The 25,729-nt window shown below is 43.3% G+C and overlaps 2 protein-coding genes across 2 annotated transcripts in view; one reads left to right on the forward strand and one right to left on the reverse strand.

Annotated features, from left to right (window-relative positions):
• Window positions 1-5,214, reverse strand: part of cfap77 (cilia and flagella associated protein 77) — a 32,768-nt gene extending 27,554 nt beyond the window's left edge. Inside the window, exon 1 of the mRNA XM_088940664.1 lies at window positions 5,152-5,214. Coding sequence (XP_088796790.1) covers window positions 5,152-5,214 — 63 coding nt within the window. The remainder of the gene's footprint in view (window positions 1-5,151) is intronic.
• Window positions 5,215-8,753: 3,539 nt separating this feature from the next.
• On the forward strand, window positions 8,754-23,859 carry LOC148816024 (uncharacterized). Its single transcript, XM_088904559.1, has 11 exons — window positions 8,754-8,805; window positions 9,826-11,171; window positions 11,809-11,960; window positions 13,527-13,712; window positions 14,527-14,605; window positions 14,787-14,911; window positions 15,679-15,886; window positions 17,014-17,103; window positions 18,146-18,211; window positions 19,348-19,433; window positions 21,718-23,859. The coding sequence occupies exons 2-11, from the start codon at window positions 9,856-9,858 to the stop codon at window positions 21,894-21,896; spliced, it is 2,487 nt and encodes an 828-aa protein (XP_088760685.1). The 5' UTR covers window positions 8,754-8,805; window positions 9,826-9,855; the 3' UTR covers window positions 21,897-23,859.
• Window positions 23,860-25,729: the final 1,870 nt, after the last annotated feature.

Genomic DNA, 25,729 nt, shown 5'->3' on the forward strand with positions numbered 1-25,729 from the left:
CTACAGTAAGCAAAATCACAGTGAGTGTTCCAGGGCACATTTATATTTACTGCTTTGTGCTGTAATTAAATATTTTACATTTATATTCATAAAATGACTTCCGTGGGACAAGGGCTCGGGACAGACCGAATAGGGCAGCAGCTCAGAACAGATTGAATGTGCCTATGTTTTCTTCTGTCTTTTAATGAAGTCTTAAAGAAAGTTATGGGTCACCTTGAAAAGAGATGGTTCTGCAACACTGATAATTCTGTGGGGAGTAATGCTAAAATACAGATGTTTCATGCAGTCCAGACCTACACACTTTTTTTTTTGACTACTTACTATGTATTATTACTCCCAACTCCAATGTATTAACCTCTATAATAAATAGCATTATGAAAATAGGTATTTCTTTATAATTATTTCTATTATGTTTTACTTTTAAGATAGGGCCTACTCATTTTCATTCCACCAATACACATATATACTGTATATAAAGCCAAATGCATGAACAAAAGATATGTCTGATTTTCTATTTTGGTGTTGGTAGCATAAATGTATGTATCATACTTTTAGTTATTTGACTTCATTGTGGAACAGCACAATATCCATTTTAAGCTTTATGTTGTAAGCAAATCATCTTCACTGTATGATAATCAAACGCACAAGCATGCTGTACTTGTCCTAGGTACGGGGCGCCACCATTAATATTCCATGTTTTTGAACCAGTCCTGACATGTCTCAGTTGCAGCAGGATATCCTGTGTATTTACTCTTACACTGTAGATTTTTTATACATGTTGTCCTTTTATGTTTTCTGTACGGCAGCCCCTGGGAGAACAGCTGTGCTAGCGCTCCTCTCCGTATATAAATTGACCACATTTTACTGGGAGAAAAGGCCCAATAAAAATGCCTTGTTATGCTCAAGGTGGTGTGGTTTTAGAAATCTTACGACTCCAAAGACGTGTGTGTGGAGCGGTCCTTTAAGACACCGAAATCTCAGTAAAAGCATCCCTTGCTCAAAGGAATTAAACATAAATTTACAATGAAACTACATTAACTCAAAACAGGAAAAAAAACCTTTAAACAAACCCAATTTAGTTGCCAGTTAGTTTCCAACATGGACAGCTATGAAATGAAGAAGTACATCGCTTACGAACTTGCTGTCTTTGTTTAGAGTCTCTGATGCTGCACAGTTTAATATCACAAACATGAAGACACCATGATATATATTTGACATTTTCAAATATTTTTCTAAACGGAGTGTTGTTTAAAAATGGTGTCATTTCCAGTATTTACTGATCACTACAATGCATCAGTAGGTATACTCAGTTGCACCCTGTAAACGGCATATTAAACATTATTCACAGCAAACCTGATCTAAGTCATGTGACGTAAAAGAAACACCTGCATGTACTGACTGAATAAGGTTTATCGAGAGCTCACAGAGCTTGGGGCAGGCAGAAGAAAAGAGATATTTCAGATAATTTATCATTAAGATGAGTAAACATTTTAACCCTTTTTATTCCTTAATTTTAAGTTACCACATTTATATTTTTTGTAGTAGATCTGTTTAGTTAAGAAGCTTTAGTGAACAGTTACACTTTTCAGAATATTAATTCTCCCACTTTGAGCACTTTTGTAAACCTAATACCACACATAACCTCTATAGACCTCTTGACAAATACAATGAAATATATCTTTAAATAAATTGCAAGGCAGAAGAAAAAATGGAGATTTACTGTATGTAATTGTTCCCTAAGAGTTCAGATTTACTAAAAACAACCATAATAGACAGATTCACTGCCAGAATTAATATGTATTGCCTGCATAAATAGTGATTTTATTTCACACTTCACTTTTTATCCATAATCCACAAACCCTCAATAAAAAAATGTCATATAGTGCTGGTCTAAATCACTTTTCTGTGTTACGTTGAATCACACAATTTGTACTTTCAGTTAAAAATGATAAGACTTTTTTTTAATAAACTGCTTTTGACATGAGAGAGGGTACATTCACAGAACAAGGTCCTTAAAACGGGTCGGGTCAGGAGGTCTTCACATCACCTTCTTGTACAGCCCCCCTTGACATCACACACGTAGTCCATTTCTCATTCAGTCTGTCCAGGCCAGCAAAATGGATGCCTTCATCTATAAACTTCATACCTTGAAGGTGGGCCTTCAGATCTCCAGACTAATAACCATCACTCAGGGTCTATAGAGTGGGTGATTCAGTTGCATTTACAAATGGTGCAGCACATCAAGCAGCAGGCAAACTCTTTCATAAGCTTTCCCCTCTTTTCTTCTTGCAAACCTAGGGCCATCTTCACAAAAGCTCTGCCACTGCTACTTTAGAGTGATTGGGTGTTCCATCACCACAAATGTCAATGATTTGCACATCGATTCCAGGCAGTACTGCACCCACCTTGACCAGACAGTTGATAGTGCCTGTATTTTTTCCTCAAGATCTATTTCGAGGGTAGGAATCACTTTACTAATTTGTCAGCCAAGAAGAGAAGCTGTAAAATATTTTCTTTCAATTTGCTGGGGTGAATTTGAACCCATCGTTCTGTGAACTCCGCGACCCACCCGCGTAGAGCCTGCTTGTAGGCTGTGACGGTGCTGCAAACCCGAGGCGAATGCGAAGGCGGCGACGGGCCCGTCCGGTGTCAACGAGCTCTGCCCAGAAAGTCTCTGGTCCCGGATGAGTGCCGTTACCCCAAAACGGGCACACCCCCTTAGCATCTGCCCACGTGCAGCCCGGCTGGCTGAAACGTGTTTGCACAGCCTGATCAAAGGTGTGCTTTGACAGAACAATCAGGAACAGGTGCTTCTAACAGCCATCGCTGGAACCCCTGCCAGCCTGCTTACAGAGAAACCAGCTTAGATGTTATATATGCATCTAATGCAGAGAACTACGAGACCGTGGGTGTCCACAGCTCAGTGAGGTATTTTTAGCTCAGTGGATAACATAATGCTCTCCTTTCTGGGTCATATAATCATATTGTGCTTTGTGCAGCATCTAGTCGGGCTCTTGGTCAAAGACACACTTATTTTCTACATCTTTTCTTTAAGTTACCTGCTTAATGTCTTAAGCCAGGCTTTTGTTACCTTTTCAAAATAAAAGATTGTAAGTAATGTACTGTATGTCTGTAAATTTTAAGGTTAAGAAAGCTTTTCAAATGGCATCTGGGCATTTCAGTTGCCACACTTTCTGACAAATTTCTACACTGTTTTATATCTGGATTCAAAGTGCACATTTAAACAAACCTCTAATCTCTAAGGAATAGAGTATAAAATTGAAAGGGTTTTGTTTACGACTCAGGTTTGCAGGAATACAAATTGCTAATACTTATCTTTTTAACACTAACCCCAACTAAATAAAATAGTTACTGTTATGATAATGTGATCGTCTTCTTTTATAACTGAATTTTATCATGGATTATGATTTCTGCAGCATCCTTTTGAAGAATTGCACTGATCGTTAGGAAGTCACCTGAGTTTGCCTCACTTTAGTTGTCACAGAGACAGATGGATAGATGGACATAATTCAGAAAACTCAACAGAACTATTTTGTGTAGTAAATACTTCAACCTCTACATGTAACATATCCTTGTTAAATATGACAAAAACTGAACACAAAACCAGTTCTTCAAGGAAATAGCTAGCAAAAGCCAATATATTTTACTGCTAAACACCATAAATTTGCACTGAAACAGCATAAATAAATGCTCACAGTATTTAAGTATTTATCCAATTTAATTTATGTTACATAGAATTTCCTACATCAGAATATGAAAGGGAATAAACTGTCTTTGTAAGTTCAAACCAGTTATTAATAAACACATTTATTAAACACTAAAAAATCCATAGTGTTACTTTTGAAATAATGTATGTATGCTAGACAACTGGCACAAAACGTGTCTGTAATGCATTATTATTCATTACATATACTAGTCCTTTTTGTAATTCTGATGTTTCTCTGCCTGTCTCTTTATTCAAACTAAGTCCACAAAACCTGAAGATGAAGTGCTATTTAATTGACTTTCTTGTATAAATTAGGATAGAGCTATATTAAATTCCTCCAATTATCCTTTGATTGCATCAGGAGAGCTGCCTTGATACTTGACAGTATTGAATAGGTGTGAACACAGTGATTTGTAAGAGACGCATACCTTAACACTGAACAAACAGCACACGGTAGCTAGCCCTCTCCCTGTATGTTAGGAGAGCAAGACTGCCCTCTACTGTTGTACAGCTCAACACCAAGTTAGCAAACATGATCTGAAATGCTTTAGAAAATAATTTTAAGTACTGTATACTGGATATACAAAGAATTTTGATACTTTGTTTTTTTCATATTTCAAATTAAAGATTTTTTTATATGTGAGACATTAATCTGTCAATCTTCTGCAAGAGCTACATATAAACAACTTTAAGGTTCTATATACAGGTCCTTAATATGAGTTATATTCTATCTGAAAATTGAATTTAACAATAGGGTAAAAGGAAAGCTTATCTGATGCCACACATAAAAAAAACTGGTTAAAGAAAAATCTGATCGAAATTCCTAATGATCATTACCAGTACATACAGAACTTTCTTTCTCAAGTGTCTCTTTGTGCACTGGTGAAAATCAGGGATTTATTTTATCTATACAGATCAATATCTACACCTCGCTAAAATTACACTAATTATATTGATACCACGTCAGCAACACTTTGAAGTGGACAGTGCCAAAATATCACAACATTGCCCTTTTATCAACAGCCCCTTTGTGCGGGCACACAGCATTCTGGATTGTGAGCCAATGCTTCGGGCTCTCAATGAAATCGATCTAACCAGTCCTCTATCTCACACTCCACTCATTCTCCTCAATGTGCTGGCTCTAGTTTTGGAGCTGGTGAAGGCTGGAAGCAGGAAGCCGAAGCAGAGCGGAGCTATTTCTGCGACTTATCCCTTACGGCTGCACAAGACAGCAAAAATCTTTAGCGATAAACAAAAGGTCAAATCGTATAAAGAGAAAGAAGGAAAGCAGTTTTTCATGCTTGGAAAGGTAATATTATCCCTAACAGGCAGATGCCAGCCAAAGCTGTGTATTTGTCCCAGCTTGGTGCTTTGTCAATGTACTGTGACTAATCCAGGAGTAGTCCCATATCCCTGCTCCTTACCCTAATTAAAAGAGGATTAGCCAGCATGGAGTCCCTGACCACTCCGACTTGCACAGTCTCCATTCTCTCTTTCCAGTCTAATCGTACCTCAAGGAATCACAGGGAAGAGCTTCAGCTGGACTTCAGCCTGGAAAAAAAAAGCAGAAGAGTGAGCTGCAGTAAGCGATGAGCCCGGTCACTTTCACCGCACAGTAGTGCGCTGCGGCCATTCCAGCCCCCGCCTTCAGTCAGAGCGCTGTGTAAGAGAGGAGTCTTTTGCCTGTGTGAAATGCATATTGGTAGGCTTTATAGATTTTAGCACAAACATTTCCTGCATAATAAATTATATTACTTAGTTCTAGTTCTCTCTGGGGTAGCATGCAGCCACCATTTTACAAGTATACCTCAGATTCACAGCGTTTAACAAGGAGGTCTGAAGTCTTAATGAGCAGATTCAACTAGGGGAGAGAAATTTAGGTTGGACAGAATTCAAGAATATGAATTTTAAGCTTGGCAGTGTGGTTAGCTCTCCTGCTCTTCTAAAAAAAATACTTGTATGACCTTTTGGGACTTTCAGTAGTCTGAACCTTGGTTTTAAAATTTTATTTGAAAGATGGCACGGAATTTCGGGGAAAGATCACCTATAATTCTTGGATAATAATAAAATCCACTTACACGGATTGCAGAAAAAATAGGATCAAAATTATTTCGTATATTTATCAATTGTTAATTATAAAGTAGAAGTGAACAATTATTTAAAAATATACAAATGGAGAATTAAAGCCACTTACAGTATATTGTAATGTATTTGTGTCTATAATAAACTGGAACATACTTTATATGTAGTGTATAAAAGTTAGTAAACGCATGCAAATAAATGGCGTATATACACGTATGGTTATTAATATATAAATGTCGTCATCTTTGAACAATCGTTCAAAAAATAACCAGTTACATTTCCTGTGTAAAGTACTCATCGGTAATACATCCAAATAGTGTTAATTACAGAAAATGAAATAGTCTATGAGAAAAACGAGCATTAGTTCCATTCGCATGAATATAGTTTCGACAAAAATGTTTTACGATGATTTCAAAGTAAAATTTTAATTTTATTTAGCATTTCTTCATTTTCAGCTTGCTTTCAGGTGCTTGATTCCGCGCAATAATAAGTAAAATAAATTCGGATATACTTGGGATAGACAGTTTTCGAGCTTACACTTAAAAGAAAGAATCCCAGTTGCTGACTGATTTTTATATCCTATTTTTTTTAATTTAATACAAAAGCTTGCGTTAGCACCAGCTAATAAATTCACATTGACACGTCCCCGCGGCATTATAGTCTTATATGAAAATAACGATTCAACCAATATGGTTTACGTAACACAACAGTGGATAAAATATATGTCCATGATTTGCAATATCGGTACATCCTGTCCTTCATGCGGAAACTGATTTTTTTTCACCTGTGACCTGCAGTCCCAGATTCGCAATGACCAACACCTTGACGAAAATGGGACTAATTACTTTTGCTTTTGCGAAGAGCAGAATTAACCTTAAAAAAGCCGGTCATTTCATACGTTACATTATACACTGTTTTTATATATTCGTTCAGCAATGCACGCGATCAACGTTTGCATACTCCCTTAAAGAACAAAAAAAAAAACTTGTAATAAAATCTAGAATAAAAATCACTTCTAGATGGTATGTTCCGTCGCTATGGACATTAAAGGTGCGGGCTCTTGAATTTATTTCTCTACTGAATTCTCTACTGGCAGGAGAAACAAAAAGTACAAGCAACTTAAGTTAATGATACTGTTTTGCTCGTGTTACATTGCTGGCGCTTTCAGCACGCTGTGCGCGGCGTTAAAACGTTTCAATTACATCCGTACCTCCGCCTTTTCTTCGCGAAATTCAATAAAGCTGTTTTCTGCGTAAGATTAGGCTGAGCACCCGCAAGGCACTTCATCCAGTAAATCGCGACGCAGTTTATTATTCCTAGCCAAGAAAGATGGCCTACAAGTATATAAACGGCAAGCACTTCGCCGTCGCCACCTCGTTGAGAAAGGCGTGAACTCGCCGCTGTGAAATCAAGCGTTTTGAGGGAGTCGGTCCATCTCAGCAAGGAGCTGAAATGCTTGGACCACAGTCAGCGCACAGGGACGCGGGCTCGGGCAGGACTCGGGCAGGACGAAGGATCTGGACAAAGGCAGCGTGTTCAGGCAGATTCAGAAAGGAGCGATGTTAAATGTCCCGAGTGAAAACGAACACTTTGTGCAGAATTGACTCGGGCGGTTCTCATTGTATTTTATCAACGACCGACGTCGAGGTGACTTATATGAACACGGGCCTTTTTGCATAAAAAAAACAACGCCACTTACCAAGTGTGCAATAACAAGAAAAATGAAAACAGCGAAGATGTGTACCTGTGTGTAGAAGTGGCCTGTGAGTGACCACTGACCACTTTCTGGTGACTCTGCAAATCTCCTCTATAAATCACGGTCTTGTAACTTGTGATTTTTTTTTATAACCAGTCCTATGTTCCCGCTGTGCGCCTTACAAAGAAAGGATCAGATCACTGGTATATTTACCATTTTCTCCGTTTCTTTAATAAGTTGAAGCCATCGCCATATGTGATGTAAAGTTAGAGCAATTACTGAACTATACGATTTTACTACTTAAGTTCTTATGGGTATGAACCAGGAACTAGCAATTCAGTCCATCTTTCTCACCTTGTGGGCAAGAACTTGGTCAAATTTCATCCGGCCGCTTCTTAGAGTCTCGCAAAGTTAAGCACTTTAGGTGTATGCTTGCATCATTTAAATGTCCGCTTTTGCCTTGATGGTGTACTGTATGTTAGAGTATGATGCGAATACTAAACTTTGTCTTCCCTTTACTCGAGGCAAAAGAAGTTCAGTTCCTTTCAAATGTAAAATAAAGCTATTTTGTAAGCGTGCATAAAATATATGCTTCTTTATTTTTTTTTATTTTTGATAACAGCAATTACATTTTTATGTGTATTATTTTGTAGAACCCTGAAATCTGCTATTATTCTAGTCAGTCTTAATCGAAACACTTTTTACTGGAGGATTACAGATGTCACGCTTTGTTGTGCTATAATCCAAAGTCCCCTGACATTGCCAAAAACATCTTGAATGATATTATATGGATTTTTTCAGCTATCTACGAATTCACATATTATCATAATATTATTAACGGTACGTCGCTTTGGATAATGGCTTCAGTCGAATTTATGTATAATATCAGTAATATTTCTTTGACACATATGCATTTTAAAAATGCAAATTCCCTTTTGAAAATCTAGAGCACTTGGATTTCTCTAATCATTTTTTTTATTTGGAGCTTATTTTATATTGGAGCTTGTTTTTTATCTGTTTCCCGTTATTTTAAAAGAGTTCTCTTGTTAACACTTTTAACTTGTGTTTTTTCTTTTCTCGAAGGAAGGGCTTGAACGTGTGAACTGGAATAAACGTTACTGTACTTACAAAATCCGAATTGCAGCCACAGCTCCAGACCAGCCTGTTGTTGTTTCTGTGTTTCCACGGCAACGGGGGATTTCCGGATAACCTTCAGGAACTATGTTCACTTCCGGTGCAATCAGCGTGTGTCTGGCAGGAACGTGTTGCTTGTGTTTGGAACAGACGAATAGTAAATGAGGTGAGTTGTAAAGCTTTTGTTTACTTCACAGCTTAATTAAGTAAAAGTAAAAGTTACCGGCTGTTAAAAGCTCGTACTCACTTTCCAGCGAGGAAGCTTTTCGAAAGCTTTGCGCATCAGTGTGAGACGTTGATACGCAGCGTTAGGATAGAAAGTGGGGAGCCCGCGATTTCTTCATGTGTTAGCGGTGTAGGAAACTGTTAGCTGCAGTGTAGTTTATTCACGCGTACAAGTAATCGCATGCAGTCATAAGTTCAAACAGTTTTATGTTTCTTCGATGATACGTATTCTTTTTAACTCCCGAATTTACGCGAGCGAGGCTGAGAATAAAACCTCGTGGCTCTACTTGCGTTTTTTTTTAAATCTTTAAGTAGCCTTTAGCTTTCACTTGCCCAAGACTACGATTGCGAGTTAAACGCTCCATGTACTTTGATGCAGAGCTGAGGGAGACGCGAGTGTCTCTCTGTATGCGAGCTGTTTCAGATCAGATCAGATCACTTCATTGGCAATATACAATTTTTTGCATTAGGAATGTGTCTTTTCGCAGACCCCAGCCTGCTCTCCGTGAGACACACAGACAGGGAGAGACGCTTGGGGTCTCAGCCACTTGAGTCCAATCACAGTCATACTGAACAGGAAAACAACCTTTGCCGATATCGGAGACTGGGCTGGGTTTCTAGCCTAATGGGAATTGTAGTGTAGGGCCAGTTCTAGTAGCTAACCTCCAAGCCAGAGAGAAAATGGCGAAGAGTACCGATGAGAGGATACTGGGACCTCACTAAACTCAAGAAACATGAAGCTGTTAGGCAGAGGAACAAGTAAAGGTTTATTCCATGCTGAGAAGGAAGGAGGCACAACGTGTTGTCTGTGGAGCCTTCTTTAGCTGGCCCATGTGGTCTGCCGCAGCAGCTCTGCAGTGTGATTGTGTCCTTGTAGTAAGCGCTCAGTCACACGTCCTCATGGGCCTGCCCCATCATCAAATAACTGGCGCCGGATTTCTTTTCCTCCCTTTCCCTGCAGCTGTTTGTCTGGACTCTAGCAGCGAGGGCCATGTCCGAGAGCGACGCTACCCCGCAGAAGAAGAGCAAGAGGAAAAAGAAGAGCCCGGCACTGGAGGCGGAGGGTGGCTGGCCTGCGCTCCCGGATGAGGGCGCTCCCGACGGAGCCCGGGAGACGCGGGAGAGACCCGAAGACCCCCTGACGGAGGAAAGCTGCTCGTCGGCACAGGAGGGAGGCGGCGGCGGCACACGCCACAAGGTCAAGAGGAAGGAAAGGGCGGAAGACCGCAGCAGCCCCCCGGCGCAGGTGGGCCTCTCCGTCGGTACCGAGCGAGCGGAGGAGACGCCCCGGAGGAAGAAAAAGAGGCACGCGGAGGGGGGAGGGGGTGTGGAGCCGGAGCTGGAGGAAGCGGGAAAGAAAAGCAAGAAGAGACGGAGCGACGCCTCGGTCGCCACGGACGCGGAGAGGGGCAGCGCCGGCCGGCCGGCCCCCCAGGGGGGCATGGAGGACGTGGGGTGCCAGGCGGTGGTCTTGAAGGAGGAACTGGAGTTCGAGGAGGACCTTTGGGGTTCGGCGGAGGTCCCAGAGACACCGTCGGCTGCCAGGAAGAAGAAACGCAGGGCTGGGGGGGGCGGGCCGGAGGAGACAGGGTGGGAGATGGCGACTACGGGGAGCGTCTCGCCATCGGCCATGAAGAGGAAGCAGCAGCAGCAGCAGCAGCAGCAGCAGCAGCAGCAGCAGCACAGGGCTGGCGGGGAGATCCAGGAGGTGGCGACAGACCTGCGCTTCAGGACCGTACAAGACCTGGAGCCTGAGGGGGAGACGCAGGTTTCCCTGGAGCACCTGGAGACGCCTTCGCCTACGAAGAAGAAGAGGAGGAAGAAGGCCAGAGAATCCGGCCAGGAGGAGGCGGAGCAGGAGACGGAGAGTCTGAGGGGCCTTTCGCCAGCAGCGAAGAAGAAGAAGAAGAAGAAGAAGCGGCACAAGGCTGGCGGGGAGAACCCGGAGCTGGAATCGGACCCGGGTTTCGGAAGCGTGGAAGACCTGGAGCCCGAGGGGGAGTGGTGGGCGCCAGTGGAGTACCCGGAGACGCCGAGGGGGAGAGAGGCGCACCAGGAGGAGGAGGAGGAGGAGGCCAGGAGCGAGAGCGGCGTGTCATCACCGCCACCGTCAAGGAAAGCAAAGAAACGTCGGCGGCAAAAAGGAGCTGGTGATCAGAGGTGCGATCCCTCAGAAGGCTCCTCGCCCAGCGCACCCGCACGCGTGAAGGCAGAGCAGAAGAACCCGCATGGCTCAGAGGCTCCCAATGCCAGAGACAGAGCTGTGGTGCCGTCTCCTTCCGAAAGGCAGGAGTCTGGTCCTGATGGGTAGGTGGTCATTCAACTACGTACGGGTTCATAATCCTGTTAGGTTTCTGAGCTCTTTGCCACTGGCCCTCTTTATTTGTAAAACACCTTGGCAGCGCCCAGTTTTAAACGGTCACACAGAAGAACCTGTTGATTTGTGCTCTTGTCAGTGGGGAATAGGCCGACGGAGCCAGTTCATAGTTTAGACTGTACGTTTTGGTTTTACCATTCCCCTCCCAATTGCCGCCTGCCATGTTCCTTTATTTTCCCAATTCAGTGTATTTCCTTGTGTTTTGTTTTTCGATTCATTCTTCTCCACACCTTGCAGCAAAGGCAAGGTCTAATTCGGGTCTCCCGTCTGTCTTCACTCCTGGGGGTGACTTGGCCTTCTCCCGCTGCGCCCCAGAGCTCTGGAACCCTCTCCCTGAGGATATCAGAGAGTCACCTTCCCTGACTGCAAACTTTCTTTTTTTAAAAGGGCTTTTAATTAATCGGGTTCTGTGTGCTCCTCGGCTTTCCTGCTGTTTTCCATACCCCCGTCTGCCATCTCCTCCCAGGGGTTTCTGCTGTTGGATAAAGCACTTTGAGAAGCCCCTTTACAGGCACTATATGAAGATAAAAAGTGAATTATCATCATTCTTATGATTTCTCTTGGAAGGCAGGGTATCGAACCGATCTGCGATGATGAAGTGCAGAGGTACATTATACAGCTGAAGGAGTTCATTCCCAATGTGGAGAAGAGGTGTCCGCGTGAGATCATTAAGATGGGAGTGTACGACCTGGAGAGATTTCAGGCATTTAAAAGGGAAGGTATGTGCCTCTCGAGCCGTATGACAATTCCAGCGCTTTCAAGGGGTTGTAAAATAAGTGTATTGCTAACGCAGAACCCCGGGATACAAGGGGAAAAGAAGTGTGGAGCTTTTAGGAGAGAAACAGAAACTGGCCTTTAGCGGTACTTTAAGAGACAGCTTGATGGAGACTTCGAATCACTCAGCTGCTTGCAAAAAAGCAAGTCAGGCTGAATACTCTGCTCTCATTTGTACCATATTTTCCTATTTTCTTGTGATCTTAGTAAAAAGCGTCCTATCAGTACTTTACCTTCCACTTTGATATTTTAGCACAGAGAATAAACGGAGGGAATTCGCAAACGATTTCTTAGAATTGGAGAACGTCATGTGACAAAAAGACTTTGCGTTTTCATTTCATGCAGTCTAGATCCATTAACAATCAAGAAGGTAATGGAAGCAGGCAGTCATTTATCCGGAGTGCTGGGATAGAAGCCAATGACATCACCAGGATGTTGGTTAAATTGTACTCGCAGAAATACTGGCTAAGGCAGGGCTGGCACACCCTGGTCCTGTAGGTCACACTGTAGTCGTCCGTGTTTAAAGACTTGGAACACATGGTTTTCAATCAGAGTAGCAAGATAATAGTGTCTGTTAAGTCAGAAATTGTGGTGCCTGAAAGCTACCTTTTTTCGCAAAGGATTTCTGATAATTGATTTAAATGATAACAGATTTAAATGATCAGAAGGAAATTGTTAAAAGTGTTCAGAAATCCATAAGCTGATTGTGGCCCTGCAGGGAAGCAGGGATGGCCACCCCTGGACTAGGGGGAAGTGAACCGTTGTATCTGAAAAATGTCATGGTCGTAGAAAACATTGTTTTTCTTTGTACTGTCCCCTTTTCTGCCCTTCTTTATGTTTTGCGTTCATGAAACCTTTGTACTGGGATCCTGTGTCTGAGCTCAGGTCTCAGGTCCAGCGCTGATCCTTCAGAAAAACCAATAATGCAAGCTGCTCTACCAAAAATTGCCGGAGATCCAAATGCCTGTATGAACCTGGAGGAGTTTCTACACTGTGGCTAATTATATTGAGACACGTTGCCCCCAGCTCAGCAGCCTCAGTCACTGACTGGAGCTGAAGAGTTTGTGTGCAAACCATAATAGAGACACTGCTCTGGTTCTCTGATTCACACGAACCCAGAAACATCAAACCCTGCTCGCGAAAAGGCCTTGTCCCTGATTCAGTGACACATGAAGTTCGGTGGGGCGAGTGACATCGCTTCTGTTAAGGAACAGTCTAGCTCATATCCAGTGCAAAAAGCTGAGCAACTCAGTAACCTGCATTTTTGGGACGAAATTTACTTTACTGTTGTGTGCCAAAAGCTTGGTGTAAAATTGTAGCTGCTGCTGGAGCTGTTTTTCACTACAGCTGTCAAAGTCAGATCAGTTTTTAATGTCGAGCCGTCTTTTAGCTCTTCTGAAGGCTTCAGCGATTTTAGAAATCAGGTGCGGATCCATAGAGAAAGGCGTAAAGGTTTCTGAAATAAGACGGACCGCCTGTATGACAAATAAACATTTTCTGTCGATCTCTAGGTATCGTACTCCGACGAGGAAGGTACAGCGCTGAGGAAAACGATCGCCTGCGCAAAAATGTGGAGAATTTCCTTCTGCTGACTGGGATCGACACCGCGACCAAGCTGTTCTTCCCCGCGCGCTATCCCAATGAAAAGACTATGATTACGAAGCTGAAAAACATACATAAATTCCACAAACAGATCGGTGGGTTCCTCAGTGCAATGAGTGGTGTCCCTGCAGCAGTTATTCTTACTTCAGAATGTGTCGTGTGCAGGTTGGAGATAAACCAAAATCACGTAATCACTGAAAACAGGCTAGACTGGCGTGGCACGGGTTATCAGGAATGAATGAGTATCCAGCGTGTGAAAGAGGAGAGAGACTCGTGCATCTGTTCATGTTTAGAAGCCTACCAAAGTGCTCACACGCTCTGCCATTTGCAACTACAGTCCAGTTTTAGTTGACAGTGATCCACAGATGTTCGTTTCATGAACACCCTTCCTAAATGGGAAGTGGTGGGGGAGTCTTTTAAGAAAAATATAGTGACATCGTCATATATAACAATATGACTGCAGCAGGAAAGATGGAGATACCAATTTATACAAGCAAAAGAGGGGAAACACCTGGCTTACAATATGGGTTTTCATTATACATGTAATTTCTATTTTTGCATATTTAGTGTTATTTAAACTGAAAATGCATGAATCATTCATATTTTAGAATGTACTCCCAGAGTGGTCAATAAGTGCACTTCATATATTACATCTAAAATGTTTCTAAATTTTTTATTTGGTCTGCTTTTCGTCTTGTATGTGTTTCTGGATAGTTTTTATCAATGGTAATGTTTGTATGCGTGTAAAAGAAACAAAAACTAGTGAGATTCAAAGCTCGGGGCAAGAGATGCACAAGAACTGCTGTCATCCGCTAGATTTCAAGTTGCCTTAATTGTGGCAAATTGTTTTTTTGTTGGCATCTTTATTGCAGTCCCTGTGATGACAGTTTTCTAATTTTGTTTCTCCAGCTGATGGGATTCCCCGGCCTTGGCATGACATTTACACAAGAGGAAGGAAAATGTTCGATTCCTATAACTACAAGGGCAGGTGAGAGCTCTCGCATACGTGTGTCAGAATGCAGAAGTGCCAGGGGATGGAGGCTTTTGTTTTAGCTGAAACACTACTTTTCAGACAAGCGCTTGACCGGGTCTTTGTCCCAGTATTAGACTGAGCTAGAATGGTTTTAAGTACAGTCGTGTATGAACCCCTTTCACGGTGTCGGACTCAGGTTTACAGAAGATGATCTGAAGGCGCTACGGAAGTACCACTCTATGTATGGTAACAACTGGACGAAGATCTCGGAGTTGATGGGCCGCAGTAATCACTCCCTGGAGATGCGCTTTTCTCAGATGGGTATGTTTAGCCTGCTCCTGAGCTTCATCCGCCTCATCTTGTACGTGCACCAAGACCAAGAAACATCCCTCCTTCTCTCTGTGTGCTGCATTAACAAATCCCAAAGTAGCATTGTTACACTGTACAGAAAAGCAGCCAGCCACACGATGTAACCGTAGGAAAGGTGAGTAAAACATAGAGGTATCCCCATAACTGAAAGCAAGGGGATTGCAGCTTATTGCTGTTAAAAGTATTGCATTTGCAGTTCTGTACCGATGTTGTAACCCTTTCTGGTACACCAAAGACTGGGTTTGCTCAAACTAGCATCTAAATACACTCTGACCTTAAGCTGTGGACACACTGACTTTGTGGATATTTGTACTCTACTGTAGAAACAAAAGTGGTTTTGAGAAAACCTGCACAGAGGAGTGGAGGCCATTTTTCTCAGAATGTGCTTGCTAGTAGCTAATGCCTCCGAGGGTCTCAAATACCCTTTTCTTGGAAGAAGGCGTAGTGTCAGCCACACCAGTAAGGCGGTCTTGTTCCAGGCTCCCACCACTGTTTGTGTAAAGAAGTGAGTGTTATTTTCAGTTTTAAACGTGCTTCTTCATCGTTTACGCCCCTGTCCTCTGGTTCGTGTTTCACTGTGTGGCTCTGAAGAGGTCTTGTACCCGTCTCGGTTCGAGATGATTACAAGGCCGTGTGTTGTAGAGTGGGGCCCAGAGGAAGTGACCCCAGGAATCTCTCCTCCAGGCTGATGCAGGGCTGTGGGCTGTGTTTTCTTGCAGCGCAGAACAAAGGAGTGTGGAGCAAGGAGGAGCTGAGGGCTCTGATGAGGGCCATCGAGGCTCACATGCTGACGCAGCTGGACCCCGAGGAGGCGGCCAGAGGCCAGCGGGCCACCATCGCTCGCGAGAAGCTCTACAAGGGCATCCCCTGGGTCGAGGTGGCGCTGAAAGTGCAAACGCGCAGCTGGTGCCAGTGCAGGGCCAAGTGGTGAGTCTAGCCCACCGCGTCTCCGGCGTACAACTGTGTCGGTAACAGAGTGCCACTGCCATCAGCTGGGTGACGTGGGAATGAGGCCAGCTGGAGGGCATGACGTCAGCCCGCCGGCTAGCAGACTCTGGAGAGAACAGCGGCAGATCCGGGGACGCCCTCGTCAATCCCGTGACCCTCTTCTCGGAGCGGCGCAGGGTGCAGGCTGTATTGATTGTTTCACAGGGTTCTTGTGGGAGTACAGTTTTTTTTTTTAGGTCGCTTTAGAAATCAGGGGGAACGCTCAAAAGTAATAGTGGAACTGTCCTATATAAAACAACTTTGGAGACTGAGCACAATACGTCTTTCACTCCTTGTTATGCAGCGTAAGCTATTTTTCTATGTAAGCTACTATTCCAAATCATGAATTACAGTCACGGAAGTAGTTAATTTGGAATATTAGCTGTGTGAAATAGAGGTATTTAGTGCATTATTCTTGGAGCATTTCCTGTAACTACCTGATCTGGAATACTTGCCTGTGGAGAATCTGATTTGAATCTGAATCTGTTTTTTCCCCTCTGTAGGCTGTCGAAATAGCGGGAATATTAATACTTTTCTTCATCCTTAAATTGTATACCACCTTCAGGCTTTCAAAGTTAACTGAGCAAAATTTTAATCTCTCCATTGAAAAAAATGATAGCTTCACTTTTGCTTTACAGTGATTTCTTAGGAGAGCAAGACATTATTTTAAACATGTTAATTGTTGGTGAGAGTCTGTACCATATTATTCTTCATATAGATACAATTTATTTGTAGCAGTCTTCTCCTGTACATTATTGTGAATATTACATTAACTAATTTCAACTGCTCGCGTTTAAGTTTAGCATTCAAAATATAAAATAAACGTATAAATAATTAGCAAAGGAAAATATGCTATTCAGTATTCATGTATTCAGTAGATGTATTCAGACTTTTTCACGTAGAATGCAGAAAGTGAAAAGGGATGAATGTTGTCTGTGGAAATATGAATTCAGCAAGACTTTCAGGATCCCTGCAGTCAACCACATTGCAGAAGCCCAGCGAGGTGACAGCATGACTGTAATAAAGCTACCCCTAGCCTTAAAAACCACATTCTTCTTCTTTTTCAGGATGTCAATTCTAATGAAGAAGATGTCATTGGGGGAGGATGTCTACAAAGGATCAAAGTCTTATAAAGCCAAAATCAACTTAATCAAAAAGTATGTAGACGTGGTGAAAACGTCTGTATATTTGTCTGTCTGTGATCCATACATGATAGCTCTGCTCTACATGATAGACGTGAAGCAGTTGGTGTGGGTGGCTCTGCTCATTTAAAGGATAATAAGTTAGTGAACCTCCCATTTTTACTGCTGTCCGCGTTAGAAACACGACTAAATGTTTCCGTTTCCCTGCTGCTTCCCAAGAGAGGGGAGCTGCATTGCGTTGCTAAGTTGGCTGTTTAGTTTTGAAGCCCACTTTGAACAGCTTTAGTTCAGTCCATGTGCTTTGAGCTTTAAATAACAAGGACAGAATATATGTTGGAAGTTAGAAGGCTCACCTTTTCAGACCGTGCCCACTCAGACACAATACAAGTAGTGAATATATCTTCTTGCGAATGAGCTGAAGTGAGCGGAGTCGAGCCAGGGGATCTGGGCCCTGCCAGTTTAAGCATCGGGCCCATGTCCTTATCCAGCTGTAACCTGGTTGGCACAAACGCTGACGTGCCAGCTGGGCAGACTCCAGGTGGTCAAGGTCTTCTGGGCCCTCAGCACCGACGTGGACTCCGAGAGCTGCCGCATGCCAGCGGAGAGGACACTGGGGAAACGGCACTGACTCTCCTGAAACGCAGGGTGTCCACTGCCACGTGCCAGGCCCGTCTGAGGGGTGTGTCCATGGGTCTTCGTTGTTCCCCGTGCAGTAAGGGGCTGTATCATCCACTCAGAATGACCAGTTGCAAATTCCAATGGGAATGCGGTTAAGATTGAATTGCTGATTTCCCATTTTTAAATACCGTTCTGTTTCCAGGACAGTAAAACAATATTTTTAAGACATGCAGAAGTCTTAAAATTACTCGTCTTTTGTTACCCGTGAAATACTGAAATGCATAAACGTTTAGCTTCTTTAAATATTTCTGTGTGGTTTGTAAATGCAAAGTTGTACAGGCGATGAAGAGGAAGAACTGGTTTTGACTAGGCAAGTCCAGTGCAGTATCAGGCAGCGCGCCAGCATTAATATTAAATGTATCGGCTTCTCTTTTCCTAGGCTGTACTCCTTGAATGTTGAAGATGTAGCGGATGTGAATTGGGATGACCTGACAGACACAATTGGGTGAGATTTCTTTGGTTTGGTAATTTGGGATTTTCTGTTTTGAAGGCCCCCAAAAAACACCAGTTTCAGAAGCAGGAAGAAGTAGCATAAAGCTTGCAAATGAGGTGGACACGGCGACCCGCCTTTCTCACTTGGTAGTTTAATGTCCTCGTGGCCAGCTGCTTTCTGAAGGAGCTCGGCTACTGGACTGGGGAGCCTGGTCTTCACATGCAAGGTTGAGGTTGTCTGGAAACATTGTGTATTCTCTCGTCATGAGTGAATCCCCTTTCCATTTCCTATTGTCCTCGTTCCTCTGCCGAGCCTGAAGAAGCCCCCTGTGTTGGCCCTATCGATACCCTTAGGATTCTGTGTACTTAGATCAAATCTTCTTTTGATCTCCTTTGTTCGAGACTGAACAGCATTAGCTCCTTTAACCCGTCTGTATGTGAATCCCCTGAGACCGGAAGTCATTCTTGTTGCTCTTCTTTGAACTCTTAAGACTGTAATATCCTTTTATGGAATAGTGACCAGAACTAAACACGATATTCTAAAAGGTCTTAACTAAACCATCGGAAAACTTGATACTTTTGCTTGTATACCTTGGCTTCCTGTTTTTTTTTCCAACAATGCAACATTTAGTTCAGGACAACCTTGAAGAATCTACATAAACACCCGGTTTCCTTTCCGTACCAATATACCCAGCTATAGAACAAGGTAAATCTTTGATATGGACCAGGAAAAGCCACAGGCCTGCAACAGATCCCTGAGATACACCACTGTATTACATCAACCTAGTGAAAGGATAATTCTTCTTAGAATGTCTTGGTTCCTGTTTGTGAACCAGGTCTCCTCAATCCATGTGCAGACATTTCCTTGGATACTTCTGATACTTTAACTTTGAGCGTTTCTTTTGTGGGGTTCCATGTCTAAAGCTTATCAGAAATACGTATACATCATTCCATATGCTTTAGCTGCTTCGCTGTTCACATGTTAAAAAAAAAAGTCTTGTGAGACAAGACATTCCTTTTCTAAATCTGAATTACTTGTCTCTCCTTCTTTTATTTTGCAACATTCTTCCAGGTTAGCTTTAACTGTTTAGCCGCCAGTAGCGGAACTGCGGTTTCTTGGGGGTTTAACCTTTGTCTCCTCCTCCTCAGGGACGTGCCCCCTGCCTACGTGCAGGCTAAGTTCTACAAGCTGAAGGTCACCTGTGTTCCTCTGTGGCAGAACAAGTCATTCGGAGGTGAGTCTTTCCAGCTGTCGCCGCGTTTCCAGTCTCGTACAGACAGGGTCCTCTACAATCCCTGTATCTGCGGGTTTCATTTTTGTTTAAGTGTTTTTTAATTGTCGCTTGTCCTAAAATCTGAAACAAATTGTTGTACGAGGAACTCCAAAAATGGGGGGAAACAACGATGTGTGTGTCTTTGGAAATGATCCAGAGGTTTCCCCGAGCAGATAAAAAATCAGTGTGCCTGACCGCTGTTTGATCAAACATGACAGATAAGGAATGTCTCCTTATCCTTCTTCCTGAGGGGTGTGATCGCCACACTGTGCTGAAACATGTTTCCTCTGCATGACAACATTTCAGCTGGGTGCCTCAAATCAGTGCGATGGCTGCTTCACTTCAGCTTCCCTGATAACCAGTATGCTGTGTAGTGTATGACCAGTTATTGACTGGCTGCTTCCTGAATGATGGACTGTTCTGTTTGAGTACGCGCGGGGGTGGCAGAGGCTATGGGCCCAACACCAGCTGTCACAAAGGTTGCCTTTTTGTAAAGACTTGCTGTAAATACTGTTCTGACAGGGTGTAGATCCACTGTTACATGCATAGAATATCTGACTGCTGGTGTTGGCTCGCTATGCAGTGTGTCTGTCTTGCTAAGAGTAAGATTGGTAGAAAGCAGAGGCTGTAGTAATCACCCCTTTTCCACGTTTATGCTACTGCAGACTGAACCCACCACTTCTCTGAACTGATTTTCCTGAATTTGCTTTTGTCTCTTTTCTTTTCTGTGTCCTGATTAAGTTTGTTTGTTCAGTCTGAAGACTTTGCTTTTTAATAATGGTCATTTTCTGAACTTCTTTTTCTTGTCGACTGTTAGCATCCTGTACAGGAGTTCCGTTCTGTTATGTGCATGCAGGTCAACCGTGTTATCTTATCTTGTATAGGATGTTATTTTCTTTCTTTCCATAAAGTGGAGGTGTTGGAGCTCACCTGATATAATTTTTAAGCAGAGTGTGGGAGACGCAGACCAGCGTTCTGCCACACACACCAGCCTACACAAACCACAGGGCCACTTGAATAACATTGTAGTGGTGCTCGAATTTGCAATAAAAAAAATTAGCTCACCTGCAGATCACACATGTTCTGTGGGCACCTTTTTTTTAGCAGGAACTAATGTCAGCTGCCGCAGTAAGAATGACACCAGCTGGAGCGAGATTTGCATTTGGCAGTTTGTAACTGTTCCATGCAAGGATGAATGCATTTGGCTCCAGATACAGTAACATTCACGTTACAGTTCACAGCCTTCCAGTTTTCACAGGAAGAAAGAGAAGTCCGACCTTGTTTATTCCTGTTTTGAATGTAGTGTTACCATGATCTTTGCTTCTAGTCTGTGTGGGTTCGGTGTTTCCGGTCTGACTGTGCTGGTGTGTCGGCATGACCTTTCTGAGATTATTCAGACTTTATTTTTACACCTTCACTCCTCTTTTGCCTGCCTCTTCTGAAACTGAAACGCTTGCATCTCCCTCTGAAGTGACCAGGACCTATATCCCCAACCTCTGTGGCCCTCGCAAAGAGGAAGACATGAAAATAGACTGTATGTAAATGGCAGCAGGTGCCTGTCGTCCTTGCCTTTCAGACTTCAGCATTTCTTCCTTTTAGTAACGACCAGTTTGATAGCCATACACAGGGTGGCACAGGGGTGAGCATTGCTCTCTCGCAGCGCTGGAGCCCTGGGATCAATTCCAGACCGGGGATGTTGTCATGTGTTAGCGTGAGTTTCCTCTGGCTGCTTCGGTTTCCTCCCACAGTACAAAGACATAATAGTAGGTCAGTAGGCTTCTGGGAGAACGGGCCCTGGTGTGAGTGTGTGTGCCCGTGTTTGTGTGTGCCCTGCGATGGACTCGTCTTGTGCCTGTTGCCTGCCAGGAAAGGCTCCCCTGTGACCCTGTACTGCATAAAACAGTTAGAAGGTAGAGGGCTCACAATACACTCTAGTTTAGAATCCAGCGATGCAATGCATTGTGTATCACATCGCCAAAATCGTTTTCAGTGTGGTGTATCGAGATCTTAATAACAGCCATTCAAAAAAGGGTGGAAGTAAGTGAATTTTGTGGTGACCCTGTAGATGACCCCAAGTTTGAAGAAATCTGTACCCTGCTTTGTTTCAGTTTTTTGTGGGAGGAGAGGGGGGGCTGTGAGATCACGGAGCGCTCAAGATCCGAACAAGCAGCGTCTCTGTGTAATGATGGTAGAAAGGAGCACTGCTGTATCTTCTGCTATTGATTCTGTTTCTTTGTCTTTTTAGATATCATTGACTACCTGTACATCAACACTCTTCCCAAGCTTGAAGACAAATTGATGAAAACCGAGCAGCTGGCAGAGCAAAACAATTTGAACTGCAGAAAGTCAGATTGTTATCTTCTTTCCGAGATCTTAAACGATGATTTTATTGAAGAGGTGGACAGCGGTGACCAGGAAGTGTGAAGCAAAAGACGTTTTATGCACAACGTGAGATGGATACCTTCACAACACAACAATCTTCTGTTGTGATAAATTCAGCTGTTTTGTTTTTTTATATCATTGCCTATCGGCATTCTCGAAACTTGTGGTCTGTGTTCAGAGAAGATTATTTTGAAGTTATTATAAATTTTCTATTTTTTGTAATTTCACAAAAAAATATGTGAAGAGAATGTCAGTTTTGTATGGAACAATGATTGAATTAATCATGAATCCTCATTGGAGATGTAAATAACTACAACTCACCCTAAAAGCACAAAAATGACCAACTTTTAGCTGTAGAGAAGTGTTCTCTTATTGGTCTTTAAGGATAAAATGGAGTACAGGTGGCTAATCACCTGAGGTACAGAGTTATTAAACTGGGAATGCCAAAGAAGCCAGATGTTTATTTTTTCAGGTTGCTTTTGCAATATGAATTTGAAAAGCAACATTTATTTTCCTCATTGCAGTGCAGTCTTTTAGCATACCTTGCTTGAGGAGCCTCGAACGACAACACCGACGTTACGCTCTCTGATATCCGTCGAGTCTGATGCAGGGCTGGTTTTAAACCCTTGTTAGTCTGTTAACACTGAATGTTAATGGCTTAAACACTTAACATGCTAGATAAAGTGCAAGGGCTTCCCAGCAGGGACGGCGTAATTATCCATTGAAGCATGGATAGGATTACTGTAAGTGATCTTCACGTCTCAAGTCCAGGTGTTTGACTTGGAAAATTAGCTGTGGTATTTCAGGGACTTCCTTATCTGTGTATTTGTTTAGTTCATTCATGGCTGTTGACTTCATCTGCTCTAAAACTTAATACACCCATTGAAAATCAGTTTTTGAAAATGGATATTGCATTATAGTGTTTAAGATGGCTTCTGTCAGACCTCAGGCTAGAGATCCATTTTTCTAAGCTTAAAAATGTCTTGTTCTGTATTTTCATGATCAGACCGGGAATTGCAAATACTCACGGCAACCTCTCCAGGGTGTTCGTGCCCTCCAGCAGCTCCGAAGCCACACCCACGCCTTGTCTGGCAGTGCCGGCACTGGGCCAGTGATCTCTAGGCTTTAGGACTTGTCCTGCCCTCTCAGGGGAGCTAAGAGCAGGCCTACCCAAGAGCTCGCAGGAGTAGATTGTATTTCAACTGCAAGTTGCCTATTTCCAGACGTACACCATCCCCTCTGGAATGGCCATCTCCGGATTGGTCCTTTACTGCCTGGGGAGAAGGAGGATCCGTAGATGAGTTCCTCTCGGCGCCCACCTGCCAGAGCCTCTCCTCCCAGAGGTCCCGCCTGTGCGTCGCCAAGATCGCGTTTAACCCACAACCCACACGTCGCGGAGCTCTGCCTCTTTGTGTGTGCCCAGTCCCAGCGAGTGGGTTCCTCTGTATTTCATTACGGGGGGGGCTGGAGTTGCTGGTCACCTCTCTTCGCACCGAGGTGTCGGAGCGCTCCTGTGGTTTCACATGCCGTCAAGCCCTCAGCTCAGGACTGGAGGACGGGAGGGAACGTCCTATGCCGTCGGGTTAAAAGGACGCATCTGTTTAGTCTTGGGACAGGGGAGACTGCCGGGTCACTTGTTTCAATTATTCAGTATTCTCGAAGGCATTGACTTTCTTCAGGATCGGCAGTGAAGCTCGAACCGGAAGAGACACCAGTTGAAACCTCTGACTCGCCGGGGCCAATTCTGTAATCCAGTACGAGGCAAAAAAGGATCAGGACAGGCTGCTTTTTCTTCCAAGACTTAAAAATGTCTGCCGTCTTTTGTCGGGGTGGCAGAGTCGCTGGCGTTTTTAAGGCGGGACTGGAGGTACTTTTCGCAAAGGAGAGTGTTCAGAGTCAATGTACCTCTAATGTTTTGGGGGTTCTTCCCCACTTTTTAATTTTCTGTGAATTAAACCGTTTTGTCTTGTGCAGCTTGGGTTGCCTCAATAAAGTTTATTAAAAGGAGAGGAAGCGAATTCAAGACTGAGCACAGCAGACAATTAATGCAAGGGATTATGGAAATCTAGGCACAGCTATCTATCCACGCTGCTGAAGCCTTTAACATTTCTTCTGTCCTTACGCCAGTGATCCAAAAATGTGGGAAAGAACAAAAAAATAAGTAATTTAGACCTTGGAAGTTGTGCATTTGTTTTACAATGCTCTAGGAAAACCGTTTAGAGTATGCAGTTCCCTTTTGCTTACCATACCACGAAAAGGGTGTTCTAGTCGCAGAAGAGCAGTCAGAATGACTTTTCTGGTCTCTGGTATTTGGAGTGCACACCTCAAGAGTTGACTAACGGTTTTCTCAGTAACTCATAACTCCTTACAAGCCGTGTTTGAGGTCACAGATTGGGTCTCTCTTTGTCTGAAATAATGTTAAAGGGGTTTTACCAATGCAGCCGTTAAGAAGCGGTAGTGCGCAAAATGCTTAAACGGGAATCCCAGGGCATTTGATTAAAAAAATCCCGAGACAGTTTATGATGACATTTTGAAATATTTGTTGTACCCTTAATCTTTATTTTATCAACGCGACGAGGATTCGGGCGATCACGTGACCATGAACGGCGACTTTGACCGCTAGTAACCCCGGCTGGAAAGAGTCCAAGCGCGGTTACTGGAGCTGAGGGTAAGATCTCCAGTTTTATTTCCCTGTCTGCCCGGCGTGGGGAGGGGGCAGCTGTTGTGTTTGCATTTGATACCCGTATTTTCTGTGCGTTTGTTTGAAGGGGAAAATTAAGTTTGTTTCCAAAATCATACCGTAATCACAAGACTTGCGGGTTTAGCCTTAAAAAGCAAGCCGTTGCATGTTCTTAAAAGGCTTCAACTAGCACGGTCTTTATACGTCGTAGCTAATTTCATTGTTTAGAAAGCTGAAGATGTAATCAGTTTCTCACCGTGTCGGTTTTTAAATATGCAAATCAAGGACGTTTAAAGATTTAACCCGACTTTCGAGTTATTTAAAAACAGAACTGGCAACTTTGTGTTACAAGACTATTGTTGTACTACTTATTTTATGCAAAGCAAATTCAGAAACATGAAAAGGAACCCAGGAAATGATTTAAGGGGCACTATGTACCAAGTTGACCTAGGTACATTATCAGCAAAACAACTTCCTGTCTCACACCTGCAGCGCTCGTAAATATTTTCACATAAAATTAAACATCTAGCTAAATTTTTTCAAAGGGTTGAGGCTTCCTGGACAGGCTTATGGTAGGAGTGCAGGACAGGGTCCATACACAATTTGTGCCAGTTAAGCTAATCCGCACCTTTGCAGAAGGTATCTGCACTGCCACAGCTGAGGTGGGAACAGGCCAGTTCCACCCAGGAGACCCTGTTAACTCCCAGCGCAGCACCGTGGTTGCTGTGGTGTTGTAGCACTGACGAGCCTGTCCTGCACTGGTCCCGTCAATACTACTGTTCTGCAGTTGCAAGTCTCGGGCCCTTTAATCTGTGCACTACAGGTGTGACAGGTGCAGAACAGAAGCTCCTTAGTTAGTGCAAGGTGTATCTCAATGAAGACAAATCATATATCCCCAACTTTCCTTGATTATCCAGTTAGGACATACCCATTTTCTTCCAGGTGGCATTGTTGCCCAAGAAAAGCTGCCATTATCAATTACTGTCCTCTCATCAGTAAAGCATCGATGTGGCACCACAGAGGTTCACAATACAGTGTGAACTCCTTTGACACAACCCAAGGGAAAGGATGCCATGGGGAAGTGTATTTAAAAGTTCATTGCACAAAGAGTTGTGGGAGAATGGCACAAGTGGCCCACCCATTTTGTTGAGACCAACAGCCTGTGTTCTTTCGAGCAATGGCTGCATGAGATTGT

The sequence above is a fragment of the Atractosteus spatula genome, chromosome 23 (genome assembly GCF_055471065.1).
Source record: "Atractosteus spatula isolate fAtrSpa1 chromosome 23, fAtrSpa1.hap1, whole genome shotgun sequence".
Taxonomy (NCBI): Eukaryota; Metazoa; Chordata; class Actinopteri; order Semionotiformes; family Lepisosteidae; genus Atractosteus; species Atractosteus spatula.

Bases quoted from the DNA above. Each gene is read 5' to 3' on its own strand.
- LOC148816024 (XM_088904559.1), top strand. From the start codon at position 9,856: ATGTCCGAGAGCGACGCTACCCCGCAGAAGAAGAGCAAGAGGAAAAAG. The intron at 14,912-15,678 runs GTATGTTTAGCC...GTTTTCTTGCAG, and splicing joins GATGCGCTTTTCTCAGATGG to CGCAGAACAAAGGAGTGTGG. The intron at 15,887-17,013 runs GTGAGTCTAGCC...CTTCTTTTTCAG, and splicing joins TGCCAGTGCAGGGCCAAGTG to GATGTCAATTCTAATGAAGA.